At 37.3% G+C, this 23,420-nt stretch overlaps 3 protein-coding genes across 3 annotated transcripts; 2 read left to right on the forward strand and 1 right to left on the reverse strand.

Moving 5' to 3' along the window:
- Positions 1-4,134: 4,134 nt before the first annotated feature.
- On the forward strand, positions 4,135-5,764 carry LOC148739775 (G protein-coupled receptor GRL101-like). Its single transcript, XM_088749566.1, has 3 exons — positions 4,135-5,289; positions 5,493-5,574; positions 5,697-5,764. Exons 1-3 carry the CDS (start codon positions 4,312-4,314, stop codon positions 5,762-5,764), a joined length of 1,128 nt encoding a protein of 375 aa, XP_088605692.1. The 5' UTR covers positions 4,135-4,311.
- A 521-nt stretch (positions 5,765-6,285) lies between these two features.
- LOC148739776 (uncharacterized) lies at positions 6,286-17,424 on the forward strand. Its single transcript, XM_088750065.1, has 13 exons — positions 6,286-6,360; positions 7,017-7,067; positions 7,793-7,843; positions 8,522-8,569; positions 8,863-8,919; positions 9,905-9,952; positions 10,222-10,278; positions 12,530-12,574; positions 12,854-12,910; positions 13,108-13,155; positions 13,387-13,443; positions 14,159-14,210; positions 15,283-17,424. The coding sequence occupies exons 1-12, from the start codon at positions 6,294-6,296 to the stop codon at positions 14,188-14,190; spliced, it is 618 nt and encodes a 205-aa protein (XP_088606191.1). The 5' UTR covers positions 6,286-6,293; the 3' UTR covers positions 14,191-14,210; positions 15,283-17,424.
- A 2,482-nt stretch (positions 17,425-19,906) lies between these two features.
- On the reverse strand, positions 19,907-21,980 carry LOC148739777 (diacylglycerol kinase theta-like). The gene is made up of 4 exons (XM_088750105.1): positions 21,685-21,980; positions 21,196-21,286; positions 20,627-20,688; positions 19,907-19,994 (listed from the first exon to the last, which is right to left on the reverse strand). Exons 1-4 carry the CDS (start codon positions 21,921-21,923, stop codon positions 19,934-19,936), a joined length of 453 nt encoding a protein of 150 aa, XP_088606231.1. The 5' UTR covers positions 21,924-21,980; the 3' UTR covers positions 19,907-19,933.
- Between the last annotated feature and the right edge of the window lie 1,440 nt (positions 21,981-23,420).

Here is a 23,420-nt window from a genome sequence, read left to right on the forward strand (position 1 = left end):
TCCCTTTGCTAGATCAAAGTGTTTCAAAATCTGCATTACGACTTGTGCTGTGAAGTGCAATGAAAACGGATCAACAAAAGCAGATAATCCCATTTTTAATGCAAACATTCTTAATACAAAGAAAATATCTTATAGTTTAAACTTTACGAAAAATGTGGAAAAAGACACAACAGTATTGCTTTGCATAATGTGGTTATTTGTTAAGTTGTGAATTAAATGTCGCAGCTCAGTATTAGAAAAATTTTTTTATAAAGTAGGAGCATTCCATCTCCCAACCACTCGTTTGTCCTCGATTTTGCCCATGCTTTTTTGTTTTTCATTTTCTTTTAATCTCTCTTCCCCTTCAATGACAATAGACAGGTAAGTTAGAAGTTACTTTGATAGAAATAGCTGGATTTGATACAACTAATCATGTTTCTCTACTTCAACATAGATGGTTGCAAGACAACAACATCACTGAATTACCTCCAGAACTATTTCAAGATCTAGAAAACCTGCAGGAACTGTAAGTTTTTTTGCGTATCCTTTCCTCAGAGACTAGCTTACTGACTGCTCAACTCTTTGTCACTATTCCAAACATTTATTAGAGACTGAAAGTAATATCAGCCACTTTTTATATTTCATAACTAATTATATTCCCATAAGCACAAAAAACATAACCTACTAATTTAACCATCTCAAATTTTCATCTTTGTTTTTCTAATGATTAGTGTAAGATCTGTAGTCATTCAACGATGAAATCCTGCGTGCCATAAAGTTTCCAGTCACTATGGGATATTTTTACCTTTTTTTACCTGTTTTGATATCTTCTGAGATCAAGAGCTCGATCATTTCTCTAATTATTTCTATCCTGGGAAGGATTTAAATGAAAGGAGAACTAGCCTACCTCTCCCAGCATAAGACAAGAGCGTTGGGCGTGCTAGCAAATGTTAAATTGTCAGCTACGAGTTCTCCTTTTGCTGGAGATATTGACCTTACCAAAATGAATGGGCAATATGTATATACTTGACAGTAACCATGATAAGCAATAAATAAAATGGTGCTGTTTATCCTGGTTTTATAGATAAACGGACGTTTAATCGTTTTACAATTTGTGAGACAAGCGATTAAACAGTCATTTCTCTAAAATGAGCATATTGCCCAGATTTGACTACAATTAACTTTTTTTATAATTTTTGATGACCAGCCTCTGTTTGTATTTTTGCTCATGAATTATGAGCTAGCTACAGTCTTAATGAAAAGACATTTTTTGTCTCATCATTCCTACCAGCTATCTGTCAAATAACAAGTTGAAGAGTCTACCAGACGGACTTTTTAGCAGCCTTTCCAAGCTGATACATCTGTGAGTGAAATGTTTATTTAACAAAGAAGGCAATTGGGTAGAACCAAATGATCATTTTTATCATATTGTTTACAAAAGCACAGCTGTAACAGCTCAAACAGCATGGGGTTTTCCAGCTTGACTTTGTAAATCTGATCAGGTAGATTAATAACAGAAAGCTATTTTATGCAGCTGATGTGCTTAATGTTAAGTAATGCTAAGGTACTTGGAGGTTTAAAAGTTTAAAAGCTTCTGTTTAATAGCAGCCTCAACAACTCGTAGATTTCTTTCTGCTGGATAAAGTACAAGCTTTTAACATATGATAAACCATTAACCTACAGTTGCACCAGTAATGTTGCTATTGCTAGTAATAATATCAATAGTAATAATAGTAATATAATAGTAATAAAAGTAATAACAATAATAATAGTAATGATAATGATGATAATGATGATGAAATTAATAATAGTTGTGACAAGAAATAGCTTGCATTTGCATATTATCTTTCTTCTACAGGTGACGTTGCTATTTTTGTTTTGTACCTGTCTCTTTTGTTTTTTGTTTCTTTGTTTTTTTTTTTTATTATTATTATTTCACTGCTGTGAGGAGTTCCTCCCCCTTCAAGAAAAAAAGAAGATGGATATTTCCTTGATTGGCTTCTTGTTTAATTTTTTATAAGGGAAACATATTTCCTGTCATTTTTTCTCAAAAGATGTTGACAGATGTTCTCATGTTCTAGTTGTTCTTCATTATTGTGTTCTTAGCAAGCTTAATGTGCTAGGGTCTTCTTGAGCTGGATTAAAGACATAAGACTTCTTCCTGAGAATATGTGCTAAAGATTTGGGGGAAATAAACTGAAAAGGGGAGGCCACTACACAAGTAATAAGACACTTTGAAAGTTTTTCAGCACAAACTGCCAATAATTATTATGCTATGAATCAGTTTAAATGGTATTTCTATCATTAGCAAATTCCTTGTAACTGTGGTGATCTCTTGTAGGGATTTGTCAAACAATGAACTTGGAAATCTACCGCCGCACATCTTCAGAAACATTACAGCTGTAGAATTTCTGTGAGCAAGATTTCTATTGACATTAAAGATTGTATTGAAAATTTTAGAATGTGGTAAATACAACAGCTTCCAAGATTATGACAACTCTAATTATAATGTACTTCCAGAAGGCAAACATTAGTTTCCTTTAAAATATTACATATAATATTATTGTATTGGAGGATCAAACTACTCAATAAGTTCGTAATTTGTAACAAGAAATGGATCATAAATCATTTTGTCAAATTCAGCTTTAAACAATAAACCTCATGAAGGCACTTGGGAATAAACTTGGGATCTTTCGAGCTTAACCTTGAAAGTATTATTCTCATGTCTGATGTTTTTCTTTGAAGAGTAAGAAATGAAAACTGAGAGCTATTTTATTGGAGAAAGCATTGTCATCGCCTTACCTGAACTATGGTAGTGGCCTAAAAAAAGAAAAAAAAAACAGCTGTGTTAAAGATATCACTCCACAGCTACATATGCGTATGTTAGTCTAAACTTTCCATGGTCCTTTCTTCAGGAAATTGGACTACAATAAAATTGAGAGGCTTCATGAAGATCAGTTCCAAGGCTTGGTAAAGTTGATCGAATTGTAAGTACACTCCGAGTTGAAACCTTTTCCCAAGACGAGTGGATTCGCAAACCATATGCAGCTCTGGCAATGGGCTAATGCTCAAAACGTCTGCTTTTTTAAATTCTTCACGGAGGCCATTTTACATTATGAACTCAGTTGATAACACCAAAATTACAAGATTATTGTTATGTTAACTGTGTCATCGATTAAATGTAATGTGCCACACCCAATTGCAATCATATTATGTTACTGTATTTTATTATTTATCTTTTATTCCTTTCTCCTGTTTAAGATATCTCTCGGAGAACAAAATCGAGGCTTTGCCTGACAAAATTTTTAAAGGCGTCAAAAACCTTAAAGCTCTGTGAGTACAGTTAATTACAAATAGAAAAAAAAATTAGAATACTCGAAGCAATGGAAAGAGAAAAAACGGAAGCATTTAAAAACTGAGATTTTAGTTCACAAATTTTAATATCAAGTAAATAAAAATAAGCTGATTAACAAAGTACTTCTGTAGTGATTTATGTTTGACTAAATGTATAGTCTTTTATGAACATACTTTTAGCAAGCAAGGTTAGATATAAGTAAAACGCGAACACCCATAGTTGAGAGCCAGACAGTTTCACAGCAGTTCCATGGAAATTTATGAGGAAACAGACCATCGTGAGACCCTGTCTACTTACTAATTGTGAGTTATTATGTTATTCGTTTCAGAGATATCTTCGGCAATAAGATACAAAACGTTTCCAGCACGACTTTCGCCCGTGCCCACGAACTGAAATTTTTGTAAGTGTACGGCAAATGAGAGATTTTCATCCAAGCTAATAAACTTTGTTGCTAAAATTAATTACAAAGCTGGTCGTTCTTATAGAATATTTAGGGTTCTTGGGTTTTTTTCTTTTTCTTTTCGGTTTTTTTTTTTTTTTGTGCTTTCTGTTTTTCTTTAACACTAATAAATGAATCTCATTCTTCCAAATACATATTTTGGAGCGAGCCAAATTAATTTTTTTGGTTTAATTTCTATATAATTCAACTTCGTGTTTTTCTGATTATTTTTCAAAATTGCAGGTTTATGCACTACAACCTGATGGCTGAGCTCCCTAAAGGACTTTTCACCCAGCAGTTGCTGCGCATTACCAGAGTGTAAGACTCCGTCCATAATAAATAATAACTTCACTCACCCCTCTAAAAAATTGTTTTAATAAGAGTGTATGTTATCAATCAGTCAATAATTATCAATTGTTTGCAGATAATTAACTATTAATGTATCTAGATCACTAAATGCCCATTGTTTTCTATCCGTGTAAGTTTGTTAATATTTCTTTCTTTTTTTTCGAAATCCAGGACTTTGGACACCAACCTGATGTGCTGCCACCTCGATCTTTTCAGGCAGGATGCCGATTGCGAATATTCTTTTAATGACAACTTCGCAAGCTGTCAGTCCATGTTCCGTAACCTTGCTCCAAGGAGAAGTCTTTGGGTTGTGGGCCTTCTGTCGCTGTTTGGGTCCATATTTGTTGTTGGGTGGCAGTATTTTTTCCCTGATAACAATGTGGTCCAGTCTATCATGTTGGTGAATCTGGGTATCTCAGACGGCATCATGGGTATTTACCTTATCATTATAGCTATAAAGGACCTGCAATGGTCGGGGGAATACTACCTGCACGACTACGAGTGGCGCACTGGCTGGTTTTGTCATTTCAATGGCGCCATGTCTATCCTTTCAAGTGAGGTGTCTGTTATGATGATTTCTTTGATTGCATGGGACAGACTCAAGAACATTGTGTTTCCCTACACTTTTGCAAAAATTACACCAAGGCAGGCTCGTCTAACGTGCGCAGTTATCTGGCTGGTGGGAGGCGTTATGGCATTCCTTCCCTTGTCTGGGATGCACTATTTTGGTGACTGGTATTATGGCAAAAACGTAGTGTGCCTGCCCCTGCAACTTTCCCCGCAATTACAAGAAGGCTGGGAATACTCCACTTCCATCTTTATCGTTTTAAATTTTTCTCTTTTCATCTTCATTATGGTGGCGTATATTGCCATCTTGTTGAAATCATGGTCGTCAAGTAGACGGCTCGGTGCACATGGAACTGTTCGTGAGATACAAGCAAGAGCACAAAGTGCGCAGGCCAAAAGAGAAAGAGCACTTGCCAAAAGAGTCTTCTTCATTATTCTGACCGATTTCCTCTGTTGGATACCAATCATTGCTATCGGCATCAAGTCTCACGTCGAGAAAACATTTGATCCACCTGGCGATCTGGCAGTATGGATTGCTGTGTTCGCTCTGCCGATCAACTCAGCTGTCAACCCATTGCTGTATACACTTTCTACTCCACAGGTAACAGGTTTTATCTTTTATCACTTTTAAATAGGACATGACTGCCATTTTCCAATTTGCTTTCGTGTCAGAGCAGGCTGGCAACTTAATTTTGTAATTGTGACGACTGACATAATAAACAATGACCATGGAGACCTATTTAAATTTAAAAGAGATTATTAGAAAGTCCTACACAAACTTCTCCGTAAATTTCAAATGTACAGGTGCAAGCTATATTGAAACCTAAACTGAGGAAGTTGTGGTCTAATGTTCGATCTATTTTCTGCAAAGGACAAAATCAAGAAGGTACAGTTTTCCATTATTAAAATAGCAAATTTCACGACAATAATGGTGCTTCCCACCTCAAAATAAAAAGAACTTTAAGGTTTAACTAATTTTGTGATGACAAACAAGTTTCCTTTCAATAGTTTGTGCTAAATTTTTTACACCTGAGGCGTACGAAAAGCAATCAGAAATGGGGACAAAGAACGTTTAATGGGGGACGACCCAGTAAGAAATCATTATTTCAGTTCGATCTGCAGAGGTTAGTATCTTCAAAGCCATGTATTAGGAATGCCGAAGCAAATTAAAGCTATTCGCTGAACCCTTTTGAATAAGAATGTGATCGGAAATTTGTAAATAATATTATTATAAAAATATAAAAGAATCAACCTCTGTCTTCAATTTCAAGGTAAGAAGATTAATACGAACCTAACTTGTAGCGGAATGATCTTTATGTAATAAATGTTTGGGCAAGTCTGACATGGACTTATTCCCTGTTTTTGGTTGTTTTATAACATAGAAGAAGCAGAAAATGACCAGCAGGGACAAATTGGAAATGAACATGCACATGCTATCAACGAAGAGGGTAAAAATTTAGCTCTTCTCAATGTAATTATACATGAAATATCCCCTCTCTACCTGGGAATTTTTTTGTGTAAATCAGAGAAAAGAAAAGATGGAAAAGTTGTTAGTAATGCTATTTTTTTTCTTTCATTTTCTTCCCCATAGGAGAACATATTGAAATGCAAGTAATAGACCAACACGATATTCCAGAACTGGAAGACCCTGAATTGCCTGCTCCGCGACCAGGTCAGTGCTCCCTCTATTTACTTGTTTTTAGACACCAATTTGTAAATAGTGAAGTAAAACAATTATATGGGAAACATATTAAGGATATTATTCGGCCCGAAAAACTTGCAACCTTGATACCGCTGTTGATGGCTTTGCAACCCAACTCCATTGGCAGGTACATCTAGTCTAATCATTTAAATCTACCAGAATATTTATTCTTTCAAATTATTTTATAATAAATAACTCTAACTTAAAAGAATCCCTTCGCTATGTCGACAGCGATGGAACAAGCCTGTAGAATGGCTGAAATTGCATCTTCCTCATGTATAATTACTTGCTAATTGACATAAAACTCGCATTCTTGCAGATGTAAATATGAGCTGTGTAACATAACAAGTGTATATCCATCGAGAACTCAGCTAATTTATCATGATTTCTAGAACTTTAGTGCAAATATTTTTACGCTTGCACGCATCCAACTCTGCATATAAACTTGACCGAAAATATAATAGCCCTTTTTTAATTTCTAGATTACTTGGTAATATATTTCGTCAATTATTAATTAATAGAATATACATATTATTACCGTTGCATTTGAATAGTAATATATTTAAGAAGAAAACACGAAACAGAAGCATCATGACATGGTTTACTCGACTTTTTCCTTTAAACAGATTATGAGGATGCTTTTGACATCCGTCCAGCCACTAAAAAGACTATGAAAGGTATAAGGCCTTTTCAATTTTTAATTTTTTTTGAAAGAAAATATACTATATTATAAAACAATGAATCTAGTGATGCCTTGTACCACCCAAATTTTTTAGCTGCTACTACCAAGCTAGCGCATGGGGTACCTGACCGCATTGTTTTTGTTGTTGTTTTTTTTTTATGTCAAACCAACAAGATCGGTATTTTGTATTATTAACCTTATCCTCACCAATCAAATCACAGATTCTATGTTAGACTTTTGAATGATTTCATGTGATTAGCCAGGTATTTCCCTCCTTTCTCACTGAACCTAACGCATTATCGCAATTGAAAAACCTCCAATTGACAAGTCGGCTGTTGGCAGAGAAATGCAATTGATGGTCTTGAGGTGACAAACTAGAGGATATTGGTCAAAATTAGAAGCATTCACCTCAAAAGTGTACGCAAATAAATTTCTTCCCTGAAAATGATCCACGCCTGGTTAAAGCCTTTAAAGGATCAGTATCAGCGTACATGAATTTAACTAAGATAGATGTATAAGTATATTGTGAAATTTAAGGCTCCTCAGTGCATATTGTTGAGAACTGTCCTTGCTCTCGTTGCAAATTACCTTATTTGGGTAAGTAGTTATGTTTATATCTACACGTAGTAAGACTCGAATAAGTTGAGTAATCAGCTTTTGAGCCTTTACGAAACAACTATCAGTTCAGTCAAATAAAGGGCGCACTTGATATTGCTGCAGTAACCGTTCATCATGGAGAAAGCCAATACCGACGAAAAAGACGAAAAGGAGGTAATTATGTGTCTACACCCATACAAGGTTCTAGTGATGAAAATTACATAGTTCTATGAAAGTGCTAATTAACATTGAGTTAAATATCATAATGGATCTCCAGAAAAGAATGTAGGTGACTGAAGGATAGTGTTCGTGCTTGTAGAAACCTTTCTTATGACGGACAGTAGTTGTAACTGTAGCAACTGATAGAAGGTTAAAAATATATCGCGATTATTGGACGTTTTAACAATAGAACTTTGATTTAAATAAGATAAAGAGACATGAATTTCATGGTTGTTAAAAAATTGTAAGGGAAAGCGAGAGTACTAGCTTGGTCTTTAGTCATTATCTTTATTTTTATCATTATTACTATTATTATTACTATTATTATTATTATTATTACTGCTTTTAAAAAGTTACCGGGCAGTTGCATGTAGGTCAAGGGTATGCACTGATTGCACTAATCCAGGACCGGAGGTAACGGAGAAAATAGTGATAACTGAGATTAAAGGCCCTTCAACAAAGATATTAAGAAGTGATAGTGGTTCACAGCTGACTGTTTAAACGCTACTTCGAAATTAGGGTTGAGTGCTGTCCCTGGTGCCCCACCCAGAATTCTCGATAGTTTCATGGAATACAAATAATCAAATTTATATGGGTTTATTAATGCAATCTTTTTAAAACCTGTTTGTGCAGTGCAAGAGGGAAAAAGTAAGCTTGCGCCCGGAAAGCCAACTAGCGAAGGTAAAAAGCAATGAATTTATCTTTTGAACTCCGAATTGTTTAACATATGTTGTATTTACTCCCGCTTACAATGCGTGCTGTTCATAAGCTTGACAGATGGTTAACTGGGCCAATTTGCTTGTTTAAAAGCGAGCAATGAGTTTACTATGTAGACGGCTTCACAATTTATTTGACAGAAGTTGTTTTAGTCTACTCGTGACAGTAAGAGTCCATATAATATATGACATAAATCCAAAACATTACCTTGAAGGCATTCATACTTTATTCTAATTTATAACTTTGCTTTGATACAGCTCGCAAACCTGAGAAGGAGGTGGCGAGTGGAGACATTCCAGGGCCCAGTGACAAAGGTATTGGAGAGAGAATGGTTTTTGATTGGTCACTCAAGAGGTTGAGCCACTTAATGAGTTATCGCAGCTTCGCTTTTACTTAGGTAGTCAGTGGAAAAAATTCTATTGGAGAAATTGGTTGAAAATCAATGACTTTTTGAAAACGCTCAAGTAAAGCAAAAAGTTGAATTACTGAGTGGTAATGTACTATTCTATCAAATAAATCATTTTTTGAAGAAGCCAAAAAAAGAAGGTAATAATTGAATATCTCTGTAAGTAGAAGTGTCTAACACTGATGGACCGTTCTTACGTTCAAAACTCTAGTTCTTTTTAACGTACTCCTCTATATGGAATTAATTATCATGATGGATCTACAGACAGAAAACAGAAGTGACCGAAGGTTAAGGTGCTTGCAAGAGCCCTTCCTTAATGATGGACAGTCATCATCGGTGTAGCTTATAGCTGTTGATACAACAGTTGAAATATATAGGGATTATGGCGGGTTTCAATGAGCATAATACCTCCATAATATCAGAAACTTTCAATATAAGGTAGTTCTAGAAAAACGAGCACCAGCTTGACATTTAGTCATTTTTGGTTTGCTGTTTTGATAAAGTTAACGTTACAGGGGTTCATATTCCGAGGGGAATAATTTGATTAGCCCCACGCCTACATGCTGCGCCTGGCTAGAAGTTCATAGACATTTTGTTGACATTTGATCACCTTTTTTGTTCCTTCGATCGTTGTAATTGTTCTTTCCCCTCCTTCCCACCCCGGTCGATGGTTACGCACTAATCCAGTGTCAGCAGTAACAGAGACAATATCAATTGCGTTAATTAATGTCCCTTCGTCAAAGATTCCAAAAGTTGATCAAGTTTGCAGCTGACTGTTTCAATGCTCTCGAAAACTCACGTTATGTTCCTGTTACTCAATCCCTCCAACAAATGCAAGTAGTCAGATTTAAATGATTGGATTAATGCAATGAATTCTAAACCTAATTGCACAGGTCAAGAAGGAGGAAGTAAGGCTGAACCTGAAAAGTCGACTGAGGAAGGTAAAAAGAATGTATTGATTTTTAGGAACTGTACATTTGTCCAATTTGTGTTGCATTTATTTTCGCCTACAGCTAACGATTTTTATGATCTTAACGACTAAGTCGGCCAGTTTGTAAGTTTTCTGGTTTGATAGCGGTCAGCTAGCCGGGTTATTTATTAAGAACCTGGTAACTAGTTGACGACATATGTGGTAGGCTACGCAGTGACAGTGACGGCAGCTCTCAATGAAATCCTATATAACTTTATTAACAGCTTTGCTTTCACACAGCTGGGAAAGGTGAGGAGCAGGTGGAGAGAGGAGAGATTCCAGTGCCTAGTGACAAAGGTAAAGGAGAAAGTAGTTTTTTTTTTTTGTAAATCACTCAAGGCACAATAACAGTTATCGAAGAGTTGGTTTTTTTTTACCTTGGTAATCACTGGACTAATTTATGATGGAGAATTGGTTCAAGATTAACGACTTTTTCAAAGCTTGAGTAAAACAAAATCAACGACTGAGTACGTACCAATGTCATTTTTATCGAATAAACTAGACGCTCGAGGAGCGTTCACTCGGGCTTTTTTTATAGCCATGGCATTCACACCAGACACGAGTACAAGTATAACATAGCTGGTAAATTCGTTTATAACATAGCTAGCAGTGCCGCGCAATCAAATTCATTATACGAACGCGTGCTCAAAATCCCGATAGTGCACGCTGATAGCGTGAGCAAATTGCTTCGCCAGAGATTTTTTTTTCGCTCGAGCGGCCATTGTTAGCGTGGGGAAAAATAATATATTTCGAAACAATAATGGATGCAAACATAGACTCGGCCCACCAGTTCCAAAACGAAGGGAATTTTCTGACCCTTTGAATTTTGTTTTTAAACTGCAGTAAAATGAAACTCGAGCTTTCAACAGAAATTTTGAAATAAAACCAATTCCTATTTTGCTTAATATTTCGCTTACCGCGAGCAATCACTTCTGATATTGTTGTCCGTTTTTCGCGTCGGATTTAATGCACAATTCCACCAGCTATGTTATAAAACAATTGGTTCATGCTTCTAGCTGTGCACTATCGAGTTATGGAGCACGTGAGAAGTTTAGAGAGCACTCAAGAAGCTATACTTCCCACTTGCTCCATAACTCGATAGTGCACGTTAAGGCATGAACCAATTGTTAAGCAATCAAATTCAATTGCGCGAGCGTTCTTCAGTTTCCCATTGTGCATGCTGGTGACGTCTGGAAACAAATGCCTTGCGAGTGACTTCAGCATTTTTCATTAAAAAAACGGTGAAAACTTCCGTAAAAAAGTTAAACTAGACATGGCAACAAGCGAACAAGCCGATGAAGATCTGCCAACTTTTTTTTTGGGAATGGAATTTCTAATTCCCGAGAAAGAACCCAGAAAAAGGGTAAACAAAACAATCGACGGTTTTATCTCGTTTCGCAACTCTAACTTCATTTCCACGCATGAATTCATCTGTCAGTTTTAGACCAATCTACGACGAGATCATTGAAGCATAGCGTAATACTTTTCCGAAAGTAATAGAGGGAATTTCTGCCCTTTATGCATAGACTACAGCGTTGAATATGTTATAAAACAATTGGTTTATGTGTCAGCTGTGCGTTCATCGAGACGTGAGGCACTTGGGAAGTTTGGAGAGCATTCAAGAAGCTGGAGTTGCTCTCGGCTGCGACTCGTGCAACTCTTACGCATCTTTCGTGCTCTCCAAACTTCCCCCGTGCTTTAAGTCTTGATGAACGCACGCTAATGCATGAACCAATTGTTAATAGTGATTATGTACGAAATACCAAATCGTACCTTACAAGTATTGACCCAACAAAAACCAGTGATGGAAAAAGGATATTTAACGGAAGGGCTAAGGTTATATATTTAACTTTACTATTTAAGTTGCTTCTGACAGTATCGTTTGTTAGCGCCACCTTCGAAGTTGTGTTCACGAACATTCTTGATTTTTTCAGCAGGTGAGGCGTTCTTCTCAGCATCATAGTTTGTTGTTAAATCGGCCGTCACAGTATTGCCAGTATTTTCGTAGTTTGAACGCACATATGGCTCATTTGTTATCTCGTGAGAACTAGTGTGAACTTTTCACATTTGAATAGCTTTCAAGCAATGAAGTTCGTGGACCGGCCCATACCGAAAACACTGGACATCATTTAGCGTGGGCCTTCCACGACCGGCGTGTGCGTTTGCATGTGGGATGAGCTTCTAAGACAGGAATATTTGCAAATCGGTCTTCACAAAACACAGCATTCTGTAAATTACGTTGTTTACGAAGAGCGGGCTCACGATAACACAAATGGTTCGCACTCTCATCCCCAGTTTCCACGGTTTACGCAAGGACCGCCTGAGACTATGAGCCCTCTATTGGCGACCAAAACGGCTTGCATTTTCAGACTCGGGCTTCCGCAGGAAAGCCCGAGTAGTAGTTTTCTTAAGAAGTTAAAGAAGAAAAGAAGGTAGTATTCGAACACATGTGACAGTAAAAGTTTACACACTGAGGGAAGGTTCTGAAGCTTTTAATCAAATTTAGATGACTGGATTAATGCAATCTATTGTAAATCTATTTGTGCAGGTCAAGAAGAGGAAAGTAAGTCTAAGCCCAAGGAGCCAACTAAAGGTATAAAGAATGAATTGCTTTTCAGGAACTGTACACTGTCCAACATATGTTGCATTTATTCCCGCGTACAGGGCAGGCTGTTTGTTAACTTAAAAACTAGCTGGGTGAAGTTTCTGGCTTGATAGCAGACAGTGGGCCTGATGTATATCAAGGCTCCTGTATCTATATGAAGGCATTTCTGTTAGCCTCCGCAGTGACTGTAATTCTCAATGAGATCTCATTCGTAACCTTTAAAGGCATCAATACTTTATTCTAATGAACAACTTCGTTTTCACGCAGCTGGTGGATCGGAGATGCAGATGGAGAGTGAAGAGATTCCAGTGTCTAGTGACCAAGGTAAGAGAAAGAGAGAGTGGTTCTTGATTAGTCCTTAGGAGGTTAAGGCGCTATTTCAGCATTCTCAAATATTCAGGCCGGGTTCTGTGCTGTCCCTTGTGATCGACCCACAATTCGCGCTCACTTTGCAATATTACAAGTATTCAAATGGACATAATTCAATAAGTACAATTTCTTTTTCAATCGTACTTCTGCAGGTCAAGAAGGAGAAAGTAAGCCTGAACGCAAAAAGCCAATTGAGGAAGGTAAAGACAATGAGTTGCTTTTTAGAAACGACACGTCTGGTTACGTTGTTTAACATGTGTTATGAACTTGACAGGTGACTGGGTCATTTTGCTGGCTTATTAGCAGGCCATGGGCCGGGTTTACCCTGCAGACCACTTTATTCATTTACATTTATTTGTCAGCCTACGGAGGAACAATGTCTGTAATTATGCAAATACTGCATTGTAATTAATAACTTTGCTTTCACACAGCTGCTGAATCTGAGGAGCAAATAGCAAGTGAAGAGATCCCAGTGCCCAGTGATAAAGGTAAAGGTGATTGTGGTTTTGATTAGTTATTCAAGATAATAAGGCATTTTGTGAGTTCTTGAAGCATCTTTTATAACTTGGTAATCATTGGATATTAAATTCTAGTGGAAAAATTGGTTAAGGTCTAATAATATTTTAGGACGCTTAATAGAGACAATATCGAACGATTAAGTACTGAAGTAGCTTTTTTAATACATCACATCTGAATTTGAAGAAGGAAACGCGTTTGAGCCTGACATGGACCTCGCAGAGGAAGGTAACTTTCCTTCTAACTTAGCCAACAGATATGACGTATAGTCACTCCACCACTTTGCATCTAGAAGGTTTGAAGTATTCGGTCTAAACGTCACTATCCACATCAGAAGTGACCAGATCAGTTGAGAGATAAAAGAGTATTTTTATACTTCGTTGAGATGAAGGGTCAAAACCTATCTTAAAATACTGACCAGTATAATGTGGAGCTGTCTCGAATTTTGTAACATTTTTTTAGCGAGACAGGTATTTGCTCAAATACAGAAAGCATAGCTACCTTGCTGTACATCCCTTGAATAGAAATAGGAACTTTAATTAATGTTGTGTACCTCAAGTTTCAAAACATTCGTCTACACAGACGAGCAAGAATTGCGTTTGCAGTAGTCAATTCATAATCTCTTGTAACAACAGATTCATATCATTGTAATGAATTTCTATTTGTCTCTTTTGGTATTCCATCCAGGACAAAAAGAGGTGTTTGATACCAGGCTTTAGTTGTCTGCTCTCGAACCAAGGTAAATGAAACGTTTGCTTTAATCGCTGACCGAAAAGGTGCCTAAAAACAAATCCCTTAAAATTAAAGAAGTTGGGTTTTGTTTGTTACATATATCTTATGAAACATATGGTATTTTATATTTGAGATGTAGGGGGAAATTTACGATGCGATACAGTGTATATGCATGTGTAGTTCATGATCACTTCAACCTTCAGTACTTTGAGCCCCAACTATGTGATATAATCTGAATCAAAACTGAATTTTTTTATGCCAGTCACACAACGTGTTCTGATCCATCAAGCTCTGATCCATTACCCGAAAAATAGACGAGGTCAGAACTCTTCTTCGGCAGTGTAACCGGGTTTATTGAAAATAAACCTTTAAGGTGAAACGAGAAAGCTTCTTCACCGGAGCACCTACAAAATTACTGTTTTCTATTTTTTGACAGCATGCCTCCTGCTATCCCACAATGCTTAACAAAACAATGACGCAACGAGTTACGCGTGACAGAACACAACGTAACTCTAAATTTTTAACCCTGTGCTAACTCAAACCAATTTCAAACTCGAGATTTCACTGCAACTGCAATGATTGGAGCTATGTTCGGACATAAGAAGTCTTCATTCAAAGTCACCTGCAAAGCTTTTGTATGCATACTACTCATTGTTGATGTGTGATTTGAAAAAGTGTGACAAAAAACTGCTGGGTGGCTAATGGGCTGCACCGAGGATGTTCTCGTTCCCTATGGTTATAAGTTCATACCTGCCTGCGGTCCTTAATTTACTAACCAGCTTACTGATTGACAGTCTGGTCAACTGACTAGCTGGGTAGCTGGCCAATACGCTGCGAGATTAAATTGACTAGCTAAACTGTCGCTGAATGACAGATGGGCTGACTATCTGCCTGACTGTCTGGCAGACTGTCCATCTGACCAATGGCTATGGTTACAGACTAACTGATTTGTATTATCGCTGCCTTAATCAAGGTGCCGATTACACCTGACTAACGACTGACTATCGGGTCGGTAAATCAAGTAGCCAACGGATCGACGAATTAATTTGTATTAAGCGTGCTTTTTCCCTTTGCCTCAGACATTTAACATTACCAGTACTATGGACACCGCGAGGGCTACAGAAAAATTAGAAGATTCAAGGAAAAGGAAAAAATAACTCTTGAGTAGGAGTCTATATGTATTGTCTATGGTAATATCTTAGTCAGAAAAATATGATTTTAATTTCGTTTTCTTTAATCGGTTTGATGTTTACATTAGTTAATGAGCTTCTTGTCTGAACTCTTCATCACTTGGTTACATAGGTAGGATACCTGAGTAGACATGTAGCGGCAGGCCATATTCGTTTCGTTCTGTTATGGATGTAACATGTAACATGTATGTCTATCTGATATTCTAAGTCTGTTACTTTTAGCATGTTTCTATAGACCATAGTTCTTAGAAGACATTCCAACCTGATGGATAAAGGGGAAGCACAACGATATCACGGGTGCAGCCAGGCTAAAGTCCTGTACGGTTGGGCCTACAATTTTACTATCGCCTGTTTGACTCTTAAAATAGAACTCTCGCAAATTTTAAAACAAAAATTGAACGTTCTCGTGGTGGAGGCCCACGACAAGACGAAAAGCTGGTTACGCTCCTGATATAATAGGACATTTTAGTCTGTATGCTGAACTACCTATTTACGTTATTCCTTTTTATCAATAATAATATAGCTTAGTAAATGTTTTGGTTAGAAATGCTCCACCGTTTTAAAACTAATGTTTAGCTCATTACCATGGTAATTTTTTAGCTTGTTCGGAGCTTGTTCGTAGTTTAAAAGGAATTCGATGTCCTGAATAAATTCCTTCCCCGCTGCTATCTCAGTTTTTCCCAAAACTGCGATTTGATAATAGTACATACATCATAGCTGACCGAAGCAAATGTTTAATTAACGCTTAAATTAGGTTTCGAAAGTTCAGTTTCAATGGTATCTCTAGTTTAGAAAACAGACAAGCAAATATTGAACAAACACCTAGAATTTAATTGGGGGAAATCCGTTAAATCAATTATCAGAAATTTTAGCGCCAGTATAACAATGATCTAAAAGCTCATTTTAAGAGTTTTTTTTGACTCGTAATAATAATAATAATAATAATAATAATAATAATAATAATAATAATAACAGTAATAGTTTAATATTTGTAGTGCCCAAATTCCATTTACATATGATCAAATGTGCAAATGCGACTCGTTTGAGAGAATCACTCGCCCTATAAATGCTTTCATTCGAACGGAAAAGGAAAAAGCATCTATGACAGGAACAACTCAGAAACATGTACGGGTCAAGACTATCTCAGAATTTTACTTCTCTCTTTTCCGAATTTTTCTGCTTGATACCAAATTTAGATCAATACATCTAATACTGAAAAGAACAAAAAGGGCTAATGATGCGATCACAATAGTAGAGCATCAACACGCTTTAATAAGAATTATCAGAGATTTATCAGTAAAACAAAGATTTAGATAGCTCATATCTAGAATCTTGTTTAACTCGTTTAAGAGTAATTCGCTCTCAGATTGCGTTTTGATCGTTGAGAACGATGAATCATCTAACATTTGACAAGAAAGACTTAGACAAGTGTACCGGTCTAAACATCATTCACTAGATTTTTGGTAGCAGGCTAATCTAAATAGTTAATTACTTACAGATCACGTGTCAAACTGTTTCATTTCACAAGTATCTTTAGTTGAAAATTACAAACTAAGGTAAAAATGCAGAAAAATTGAAAAACTTACTGATAAAGACGTTATTATGAAAGACTTAGTAGATATAAAATGATCTAAGTAGCTAATTTCTTGAATTTTTGTAACTCTCATGAGAACATTAGTAGTTAAAGGTAGAGTGACGTCATTTCCGCAATGTTTCGACGTTTCTCATAAGCGCAGATCATATGTAAAAACAAAAAAAATTAGAAAAATGTTTGGGTAACGTGCAACAACAGCAATTTGAATAGTTCATTCCCACAACTGGCATGAGAGATTTTTACGCCATTTAAATTAAATTAAACTAAATGAAAAAAACCGATGAAAGTATACAAAAAAAAGAGGAGAAGTACAGAAAAATATAACAGGTAAGACGTCGGTTGTTACGGATTTTTTTATAGAATATAAATGATCTAAATAGCTTATTTCTAGAATTTTTATAACTCGTTTGCGAACATTAAAATCATTGGGAGTTGCAGTGGCGTCTATCACTTTTTTAACATAATTCCTCATTACTATTGATATTAACCATAACACAAAAAAAAAAAAAAAGAAAAAAGGTCTTTGGATACCACAATAATAGGTATTTGGTAGCGTTTTGAAGTCTAATTTTGTAGTTCATTTTTACATCTTTTAACTCATATCGAGAATACTAGTTCATTGCACTATGTGGTATTTAAACTGTTTGAAAGCTTTGTTCAAACGTGTTCATCAAACATGACTAGTTTACTGTAAGAATATCTTTGAACCAAAAGTGGCATTTAGAGGGAAATGACGCTGAGTTAAGTTTTACTGTAAAACGAAGCCTTCAATAAAACATCTCAAAGACCTTACACATGAGTCCGTTCATGGTTTACCCTTTCGGAAATTTCGAAGTCTCGCTTCAATTTCATCCACAGTATGGATTATGTGTAACAATGGCCTGTCTGAAGTGAACTGATACAAAAATGATTTCTCTATCTCTTTTCCTAAGCAAGCCTTGATCGCACTGGGTGAGGGGGTAAGTAAATGGCCTTGAATTACTCATAATGTCGAACATTCGTTTTAATAAATTATTCAGTTTGAATGTTTCTTAATTCGAAGAAAGACGTCACCTCTCTTCTCCGAGCCCAACAACCGCTATGCCTCTAAAGAGGACAATAGAAAAGCCATGAAAAGGTTATTTCACAAATTTAATTCCTTCGCAACACAGCTACATCAATCTATTTTGTTATAGTGACACATTCCAATAAATTTAAAGACGCAAAGGTTTATTTGTTTGAAAATGGATACTTCAGCAGCTAACCTTTTTGGTACACATAATTACAAGTGCAACATTTATTTAAAAACATATTCGGATATAAATTATCTTCAAATTCTCATTTATTTTCTGTATAAATTGGTGGGGTGAGCTAAGCTTTGAACTCCACCTCAAGACAGAGGTTTTATCACTTTAGTTTGTACTTTTGGCATGACTGTAGAATAGCATGGTATGAGTTTGGTTCTTTAGCGCGTATTGTCGACTACGACGCCTTTGCGCTTTTACTAGCGTCTCTGATTTTAATTTGATATCTATCTGTAATAAAAATCATAACGATAGAGAAAAAAAGGATCGAAGTGCGTGAATAAAGAGGGTCAGTTTCTAAAGAAACTGTGCTGCTGCGTCGGTGGGGATATTACAACATAATTTGGTTTTATTAGCCGAGTTCATATTATAAATTGACCACCATGGAGGGTGTTTGAAGCTGACGTTTCGAGCGTTAGTCCCTCGTTAGAGCGAATGGTGGAATTGTGAGTTGTGTATTTTCTATACAGAAAAATGGAACTACGCTATTGGGGCAATTGTGCTGTCTTTGAGAAATTTACTCAGGCTCATTAACACCCAACTGCACTCGAAATCGTGTCATTACCTATACTTATTGGTTACTTGGGCAAACTACCCTATTATTCCCTAGCCGATGTTCGAAAACCAGAGTTTGCGCTCTTTCTTTTCAGGGGGAACGAAAAAGAATAGCCCACGTGTAGCTGTAGCCGTACTCTTCCCGTCCCGTGGAGAAACGAAAGGGATGGTACGGTTACACGTAGGCTTGGAGAAGGGTGGAAATCATTCTTCGCCAACATGGTAATGTGACAAACAAGAATGATAAGATAACAATAAGAGAGAATAACTCACTTATGGCTTCATTTGTTTACTGGATTAGAACGAGAAATCTTTACCTGGGCTCCCTGTGCCAGTCGGATACCAGTCCTGATTCCACTTTGAATTTGACCCTATAAGTAAAATAGAAAAAAAAAACACTCATCTTCATATTCACTACTAAATGAAAACGTTTCCGATCCATATATGTAAGAAATGACAAGGCTGGGTACAAAAAATAAGGCAGTTAGTAGTGAAACATCACGTGGTGCAGATTGGAGAGAATCCACCTGCTGATGTTAGGGCATAAAAGGCAAAGCCGGTAGTGATTCTGACTTACCATGTGCATGACTCCCTGAAGTCCAACTACCTCTACAAGACCGTCACAGTGAGAAGCTGAGGCATAACCCTGCAAACAGAGTCAGCAATTCTCAATTAAGAGTCGAAGAGGAATCCGGGATCGCATCTGTTTTGATTAACTTTGCTTTGTGATTGGTCCAGCTATCTCAAGTCGCCATCTGAACTAATCAGGAACAAAACCAAAAGCACCGTGTTTTGGTCATTTGAAACATCCGTACTCACAAATGATGGCGTTCTCGTTGGCTACATGTACTTGCAATTTTGTCATTTCTGGTTGGCCCTTGCGATTACTTCTGTGTATGTGTTCTTAAACGATATATCGGTCGGTATATCGGGCGAGAGTTGGTACTCGACCGATACTCATTTGAGACTCGGTCGAGACTCGGTCGAGACTCGATTGATATATCGGCCGAGATGTATGTCGGTCGATATAGCGATTGACTCGACTGCGTTTTTTGTTTATAAAGACCTCACTCGCCTGGGACAAAAAGGACAGAGATCAATGCTAAATTCAAGTCGTATTACATACATCTTCTTTGTCTGGTCCCCATGCATCCGTACCTGCTCCCCAACTAGTCGGACAAAAATAAATTCTAAAAAATTAAAGGGAAAACTAAATACAAATGAAAACAAAATCCCTCACGTGTATAGAAGCTACACTCGCACCTGAACTGCTACCAATGAAAAATCAGAAAAGAAAACTTTAAAGTTCAACTTTAACTAGATTCGAACCCAATGCCTTCCAACCAGATACAGTCTGGGTGCTACACCCCGACCGGGCTGCAAAGTCACATGACGGGCGCGAAACAATTAGGCCATTTTCGATTTATTAACATTCTAACATGGCTCTGAGGCTTGGAGGTATACAACTAAAGAAATTGATTATTCATCCCTCAACCTCGATGTTGTTCCTTTGTTTTGTTCCCCCAATCCTGTCAGCCAGGTTTGAATTTTGATATATCGAAAATGGTCACTTTTTGTTTGTTCTTCGTTCCCGTACAGGAATCAGATTTTAATGAAATGAAATACATCATGTTGACCTAAATTAGTACTATGTTGACTTCAGGATAAAAACTGAGCATCTTAAAATTACGCTTTGAAACCGATTTTAATCTGTTTTCTCAATCCACTCAATTGGAAATTTCACCACTGCAACACTGATTCGAACTCTTTTCACTGACTTCAACTTCCACCTTTCACTAACCTGCCTATGTTAAGAATAACAATTCCTTCTAGTGTTGGTAAGTCAACTTTTTGGCCATCAATCTGTAGCGAAACAAAAAAGTACAAATGAAAATGCTGACAAACGAGAGAAAGATAGATCACTGGAACCTTAAGGACTACAACAGGCACAAAAGTACCAAGGGATACTCCAAAAACCATCTCACTCGGGCGTTATTTTTTTAAGACAAACGTCTTCAACTACTTTGCGTTCAATCACTCAGTGTTGAATACAACTGACAAACGATGATGATTTTAGGACAACACTCAATATCAAATGAGTTAAGTTTGTAAACAAGACAAACACCTTCCCATTGTAGGAGCTTTTAACGCTTTCGCAAAGTGAGGCTACTGTAACTATTGCTATTCCACCTGATTGTGATGCTAATTCATCGTAGATTAACATCCTCCCCCTTCCCCTTTCGCGGGATTTTGTCGGGATTATTCGCCCGTTCGCTGTGGGTAAAGAGACGCTTTCTAAGAACACCGAATTCATCCCATGAAGGCAACCATGTAAGCTATTTCAATATCTACGTTCTACAGATTAATCACCTCTATTTCGACTTCGTGAGTAAATGTCCGCGAGTAGCCTTTGACCATTTTCTTTATCCCTGCTCTAGAGTAAACTCCTTTGTTATGAAGCCTGAAAAAAGAAAAATCACAGAATCGACGAACTCTTACTTACAATAAATCATAAAACGCAAGGTCGAGGTTTTCTAACCTATCCACTTTCAAAAGTGCTTACGATGGAAGTTAAAATCTATTGGACGTTTGACTGCTCCGTGTCCGTTAATAACCTTTGGAGGGTGGGAAGGGGGAGGTAGTCTGTAAGACATCTAAAGTGATAAATAGAGTCGGGCACGCACATTCCCACAGACGAATTCGAAATACAGACGACAAAGAGAACAGCTAAGAAGACTATGAAACATTTGTTATCAATTGCAAGTGCCATCCAATAGCCTTAGCAATCAACACTGCTCCTTAAATCGAGCGGATGTAAAACTACTGTAAGAAGTAGATTTACTTTTTTTGCATCCTCACCTGCTATGGAATTTGTCAGGTGCTTCCTCTCTCTGAAGATGAAAATCTAAACAAAGCTCAGCTCCAATTCCGATGCCAAAGTAGTTATCCATCGTAAAAAGACTAGGATCGTCCTCTCTTCCTCCCATCGAACCAAGTGCGCTATCGTTGGACAGTGTGTCAGGAACGTTAGTGTCCACGGAGTCAAACATGACACACCATCTATCAAGAAACACTTCGTGAGCCTGGTCAATGGCCATGAGTAGCGATACAGGACTCTCGCCGCCAGAGTAACCACTTCTCCAATGGAGGATACGAGAGAGTACGTTTACAATGTAATTTAGTTTCCCAAACATTATCTATCCACTAAGAAGAACACTAGAGAGATCAGTACATGCAAGCTGAGAATCTCATCCAACTTCCATCTCAATCTGTATCCACTAACGAAATCCCCACAAAGAAATTATCAATTACGAGAGGGGAGTGGGCGTCAGTCCTTCCCAACAGAGTACAAAGGGGGAAGTCTTAAGAATATTGAAATCCCTTATGGGCGATGAGTAATGGCTTGTCTCGAATTCGAGAATCTCAGGCAATTTCCAACCTACTCTCCATCTACTATGCTCCGAGGAAGGGCTAACGATTGAAACGACAGCTTTTCAAATGCGTCATAGCGGTTTGTCTATCACTGTAAACCTCTAGTTGTCAACCACGTGCTGGAAACGCTCATTTAATTGTCACATGAAGCATTAAGCTTCGAATAATTATCGATGATCGTTCGTTGATCTTCTGTTAAATACAAAGGCTGGTGAGGCCTAAATAATTGAACTGGAAAGTTTGCACGACTTTTTGAAGTGTCCATCACTTAGAAGCACGTGAGGCAAAGTCCAGGATAGTTTTAGATTTCCATCCGATTGACCAAGTTTGTCGCAAGAGTCTTGAGATCGATCACACAGCCCAGTACAACAAAACCTACACAAGGCTTTATGTTCGACTCTGGAAAGAAATTTTCTCCAACTCGCAGTTTACAGGAGTCACTTGTAACAATCCACTTACCAGTGTGGAGGTGTGGGAGTTTATATCTCCTCTTCTGTCCCCTTTCATAGAAGACTAGACCTGGAACGCGATGGGATCGAATGTATCTGGATAGAAATTCTATTTCCAAAATCTAAGGGTATCCTTATTGGTTTTATTTATCGCCCCCCGAGTTCTTCAAAGCATCTTTGTGCAGATTTTGAAAATAAACTGGAGTCGATGCTCTCTGCTGTATCATCTGAAAACAAAGAATGCATTTTGACAGGCGATATCAACTGCAATTATTTGGTAAGCTCAGACAACAAAGAACTGAAGGCAATGCTATTGTCTTTTGGCCTGAAACAGCTAATCAAGGATCCCACGAGGGTAACGCAAGATTCAAAAACACTGCTAGATGTGATTTACACAAATCGCCCTCAGAATGTTGATAGTGTTAAAACCATTCCCGCCGGCTTAAGTGACCATGATATGATTGGTTGTGTCCGGAAGCTGCATAACCATAAATTCCAGCCAAGAACCATCACCTGTCGAAACTATGCTAATTATGATCCTATATCCTTTTGCAATGATTTACGGTCCAATAGTCTCACACCTGTCTTTAAATCCTCCTGTGTTAATGAAGCATGGTCTTTTTTGAAAGCCATTCTGAAAAAATGTATTGATAAGCATGCGCCAGCTATAAAGAAGAGGATCAAAGGGAAACTCTGCCCATGGCTTACACAGAA

The sequence above is a fragment of the Stylophora pistillata genome, chromosome 2 (genome assembly GCF_964205215.1).
Source record: "Stylophora pistillata chromosome 2, jaStyPist1.2, whole genome shotgun sequence".
In the NCBI taxonomy this organism is placed as follows: Eukaryota; Metazoa; Cnidaria; class Anthozoa; order Scleractinia; family Pocilloporidae; genus Stylophora; species Stylophora pistillata.